Source organism: Myxocyprinus asiaticus, chromosome 2, assembly GCF_019703515.2.
Source record: "Myxocyprinus asiaticus isolate MX2 ecotype Aquarium Trade chromosome 2, UBuf_Myxa_2, whole genome shotgun sequence".
In the NCBI taxonomy this organism is placed as follows: Eukaryota; Metazoa; Chordata; class Actinopteri; order Cypriniformes; family Catostomidae; genus Myxocyprinus; species Myxocyprinus asiaticus.
The window spans coordinates 27,997,345-28,002,372 of record NC_059345.1 but is presented as its reverse complement, the minus strand read 5'-3'; the positions used below and the strand labels follow the sequence as shown (position 1 = coordinate 28,002,372).

At 36.9% G+C, this 5,028-nt stretch overlaps 1 protein-coding gene across 2 annotated transcripts; it reads left to right on the top strand.

Moving 5' to 3' along the window:
• Positions 1-478: 478 nt before the first annotated feature.
• calca (calcitonin/calcitonin-related polypeptide, alpha) lies at positions 479-3,904 on the top strand. 2 transcript variants are annotated; one of them, XM_051717240.1, is made up of 5 exons: positions 479-563; positions 1,224-1,315; positions 1,756-1,890; positions 3,239-3,424; positions 3,706-3,904. In XM_051717240.1, exons 2-4 carry the CDS (start codon positions 1,230-1,232, stop codon positions 3,396-3,398), a joined length of 381 nt encoding a protein of 126 aa, XP_051573200.1. In that variant the 5' UTR covers positions 479-563; positions 1,224-1,229; the 3' UTR covers positions 3,399-3,424; positions 3,706-3,904. The 2 variants fall into 2 exon arrangements, with proteins under 2 accessions (XP_051573200.1, XP_051573191.1); XM_051717231.1 differs by lacking the exons at positions 3,239-3,424; positions 3,706-3,904 and adding an exon at positions 2,501-3,121.
• The last annotated feature ends 1,124 nt before the right edge of the window (positions 3,905-5,028 follow it).

Sequence of the window (5,028 nt, the reverse complement as noted above, 5' to 3'; positions counted from 1 at the left end):
TTCCAAACAATACTGGATTTGAAATCTTCTCTTAAAACTTATCTTTACTCTGTATCTTTTGCTACTATTTAAGGTCAAGGTTACATTTTGTTTATTGGTGTTTTGTTCTATTTGATTTTATATTGTTTTCATATATTTGTGTACTCTGTTACACTTTTGTATCTAATTGTACAGCACTTTGGTTCAACTTTTGTTGTTTTTAAACGTGCTTTAGAATTAAAATTGACGACTTGAAACTGACTTGCTGAGCACTGGTGAATTTTTGTGAATGGAGCAGTTTTTGATTGAGGAATGACGTCATTAGTGTGACACACTATTTATCATTTTCCAGAACCTGAGGACAAGCTGATTGGTTGGACGAGGGAGCAGAGAGCTCTGGTTGGCTGTTTGAGAACCATTAAACACCCACACTGTCAATAGTGAGACCCAAATAGTGGGTATATAAGCAGGTGTATTGTAGCTTGATGCAACAGACTCTAAATTTCATCAAGTTGAAAAATCCCCTCTATTTTGGGACGACTCTTTTCTATTCTCTTTCTCTTGCACGAGCTTAACACCTTAAGGTAAGTAGAACTATTTATAATAGATGTGTCATACTTTTTACATATCTTAAGTAATAAGTAGCATGGATGTGTGAACTAAATAAAACATTAGGGAGCGCTTAATGGTATATACATTACTGTTTGGCTTGTGATTGCACAGAAAGGTATGCTGTATGGATATTTCAAGGAGAATTGGACAGCTCCTCAGCCCTGGCTGGGGGTGCAGAGACAGCAGCTCATTACACTAATGCACAGGGTCCTGCTGGAATGGAAATCAGCAGACTAATATGTTTAATGCTGCAGTTATAGCATAGTGCATGACAGTAGGAGACGTCTGCCCCAACCACGCAAACTTTGGTTCTCTTGCATCAAACAGGAGCATTACAGCATGCAGAGAACTAGTGCTTTCCAAATTTTAACTTTAGATCTGTTGTGTGAGTTGTTTTCTTTTTCTTTTTTATCATGTTTAAACTAAGTTAGTTAAATGGTGTGCCAATGCTATTGAGCAGACACAAAAGAAGACTGAGAGGAATAACTGGTTAATGTTGGAAGGACAAGAAGCAGCAGCTAAAATTGCTGGGGTACAAGTTGAAAATGAAAATTTTCACCCGTTAAGAAATTTAAAATGTTCTTTTGTCACACTGGACTTCACTTATCTAATGGCAAAATGTCTCACTACAGGGGACCATGGTTATGTTGAAGATCTCCTCTTTTCTTGTTGCCTACGCTCTGATTCTTTGCCAGATGTACAGCTCTAACGCAGCTCCAGCCAGGTGAGGTTTTCAAAGAAATGTCATGTCATGTTGATAAATGTGATGAGCTTAAAGGGTAGCGTTTTTGCCTGTTAATTCCAAAATATCCATCTATGTAAGTGAAATTGGTACTTTGTTAAAATAATTTGGACAGAGGCAAGAGAGCATATGTTTTCATTAGAGGTTGTGGCATCATGCACTATCAGTCTTCTGATTACATCGGATGAATCCCAGCCAAACCCACTCTGCTTACGACAGTATTGATCGGGTGATAAATTTTAACTTGGCAACCGGACAGCTTTTAAGTGCCACACTCTTAGAAGATTGTTTTGATTATGTTTAGGCTTTGTCATAGCAAGCAAAAAGTGCTTTTATCATAGACAAAATAAGACCTCTCACAAACCATTTGTAAAGTTCTCTGCAAAGAAAGACATGATAATCATGAACACATTGGGTTGCAGGCCTGCACTAGAATCGTCACAAGATGGAACTACACTTACCGACTATGAAGCGAGAAGACTGCTTAATGCGATTGTCAAAGAATTTGTGCAAATGACGACAGAGGACATGGAGCAACAAGCTACAGAAGAAAACAGGTAAAAATCCTACTATGGTCTTTTCCTTGAAGATCTTTCGAAAGGTAATCTGTTAAATTGTTTAGCGAGTGTACACTGATTTGTTTCTCTCACATTTAAGACAATAAGCCTGAAATGCCTCCAACATGAGAGCAATACCTCCTTAATGTCAAGTGTACTTTTACTTGTTTTATATGACAGGTATGTAATGAATTCATTTTTAGATTAGTGCTGTTGAGTTCTCTGCCAGCTTAATCTCTGTGCATGAAACATTATTTGTTTCATATATATTATAGATTTATAGGAAACTGACCATTATGTCAATGTCTGTTTGCTCTTAATGCATGAGAAAGAGTATATCAAATGGCATGGACGAAAGCATGATCTGATAACTTGTAAGGAGATGCCTGCATGATATGCTTCGTGCTCTGAGTATCATTAAAGTAAATATATGAAATGTGAACCAGCAAAGCATGATTTGTTTTATTGGACATTGTGTATGACCATAATGACAGTGTGAGGAAGCATGTCAACATGCATTCTGTCATTCATCTTTATTCTGTATGTGAGCAGAAAGAATGCTCTTGCATGTGTCTATGAGTTTTTCTGCATGTGGTCTCTTTTCTCACAGTCTGGGTAGACCAGTGTCCAAGCGCTGCTCCAGTCTCAGCACTTGTGTGCTGGGGAAACTGTCCCAGGAGCTGCACAAACTGCAGACGTATCCACGCACCAATGTAGGAGCGGGCACACCGGGCAGGAAGCGCAGCCTGGAAGAGAGTGATGAGTTTGCTGGATACGGAGATGCACTCAATCGTATCTAATCTTCAACTGCTGTAACCCATGCTTGGCCTGATATGCAAGTGCATGTGGAATGTTTGCCTGATTGACTTGAAAGAACTTTTGTTTTCTATTTTCTTTGGCAGAGTAACGAATCTCACGCAGACCCTGTTCCATTAATTTCATATAGTCACCGGATCTATTTAGGTTATATAACTGATTTATAAATTCAAGGGGATAAGAATGAACTTTTTTTTAACACAGCAAAAATTCCTGTCTTGTGTGATTTCAATTTGTTCCTGATGTTCTAATAAAGATATTTCTAGAATGAGATTTTTATTTGCCTATTGATTGTTTGTAGTTCAGAAATACAAACATTATTAAATTTGACATATTAAATGTAACCAGGCTTAAGTATACATTTTAGGTAAGATATATTACTGCTGCCACTTTGCTAAATATACATAACATTAAATATCTGCATTTTTATCATGAAACTACAACATTATATATACACACCCATATTAATACTTAAAAAAAAAAAATTTTGTTTATTCCTTTTTAAATTCCTCATCACTTTTTACTTCTCCAGTGTTACGACACAGAAGAGAGCCTGTAACACGGCCACATGTGTGACCCATCGTCTGGCAGACTTCCTGAGCCGCTCAGGAGGAATTGGAAGCAGCAAATTTGTCCCCACTAATGTGGGCTCCCAAGCATTCGGCAGACGAAGGAGACTCAGTCAGGAGTAGACAACCGAACGGGCCTTTGGGATCTGGTGTGTGAACATTTCTCTCAAAGGCTCTCATGTCTTTTCAAGCGTCAGATTCATGTTATTTTTATTGCATTACCATAATAATTACAAGACTGGGATGACAGACAAAAGACGGAATTATATTAGAATGATTTAAATGTAACATAATGATCATATTCATGTACATGTGGCAAAATTATATGATTATATGATCATTATACTGAGGACGCTACACCAAGCAGAGATACAGTATGTTGCTGGTGTTATATACAATGCCATTAACATGCATAATTCTATTTTGACAGGTCACCAGTCTACACATCCACAGTTCTTCTTTGATTGCAGTCAAAAAAAGAAAACCATCATGTCCACATTAAGAACCCTGGGAATGGAAACTCCTCACTTTCATCAAAATGGACTCCAGTCCATGTTTCCATCCAGCCAGTGAAGCAACAAAATGTAAAAAAAAAAAAAAAAAAAAAAAGAAAGAAAGAAAAAGAAAGAGACATGATCAGTAACCATAATCATTTTTCTACTCATTTGGATGGGAGGAAAATCATTGCTTCATTCTTTCCTCTCAGCAGAGAGCACATTCAGTATGTACAGTCTGGTTTGGCCCTTGTTCCTCTAATGTGTCTCAGCACATTACAGTATATTGGGGATCATATTAAAGCAGTGCCTCGTAAAAAGGCTTACCTGAGTATGGATGTGTCTTGTGCCTTGATGTAATACACTTTACATGCCGCTGTTGTACAGTATGTTTGAACTAAAGAAAGGAAGGTACTACCACTGAATTACAAATTGTAACAATTGTGAATTTGAGCAAGATTAAAATGTATTTTAGATACATAAGGTTTGCGGTATTTGATTTATTGACTGACTGGCTGTTTTAGAAATTGGTCTGCATAGTTTTACACATGCCCCCCATACATCATATTGTGATCCATTTAGCATTTTTGATACAATCAGAATTAAATGATGACCATTAAGACAAAAAATATTCTACAGTTGTGATTGTCCAGTTGTTCAGAATGCCCAATTAACAGGTCAGAATGTCTTTTATTCTTGAACTGCAAAAGGTTCCCTGTGCCTTTATCCTATAAAATAAAAAGATGCCTCCCACTCAGCACAGATATATAAGTCTAATGGAATAAAAAGTCCAGTTTGACATATTGATTCATGAAAACAATGTTGAATCCACTCGAAAGCATATATTTTGATAACAGCAGTAACTACTGTGGCAAACAATATTGACAGTGTGTTTTATGAACAGTGCTTAATAAAAATAGAAAAAATGAAAATAGGGAATACTATCATAGGGATGAAAATAGGGATCAAAATGTTCCATCTGCCTGTTCAAGAAAAAAATTGACATTTTGTAACATTGCATGTTCTGTAGCCCCACATAAACAAAGCTATATACTTGATTTTATTCTTAATGTGTCCTCTGTGCATATTACAGTGACAGCAGCCATTCTGTGTAAACGCTTCTGGGAGCCGTTTGTCATGATTCTGTTATTCAGTGGCTAATTGTCAAGCTGGTCTTTAACTCCCAACAGTTACAACCCAGGGGAACTTGTTACTGTCAAATCAATTTCCTAAAATACAAATAAAATTGCCTTTTTTGG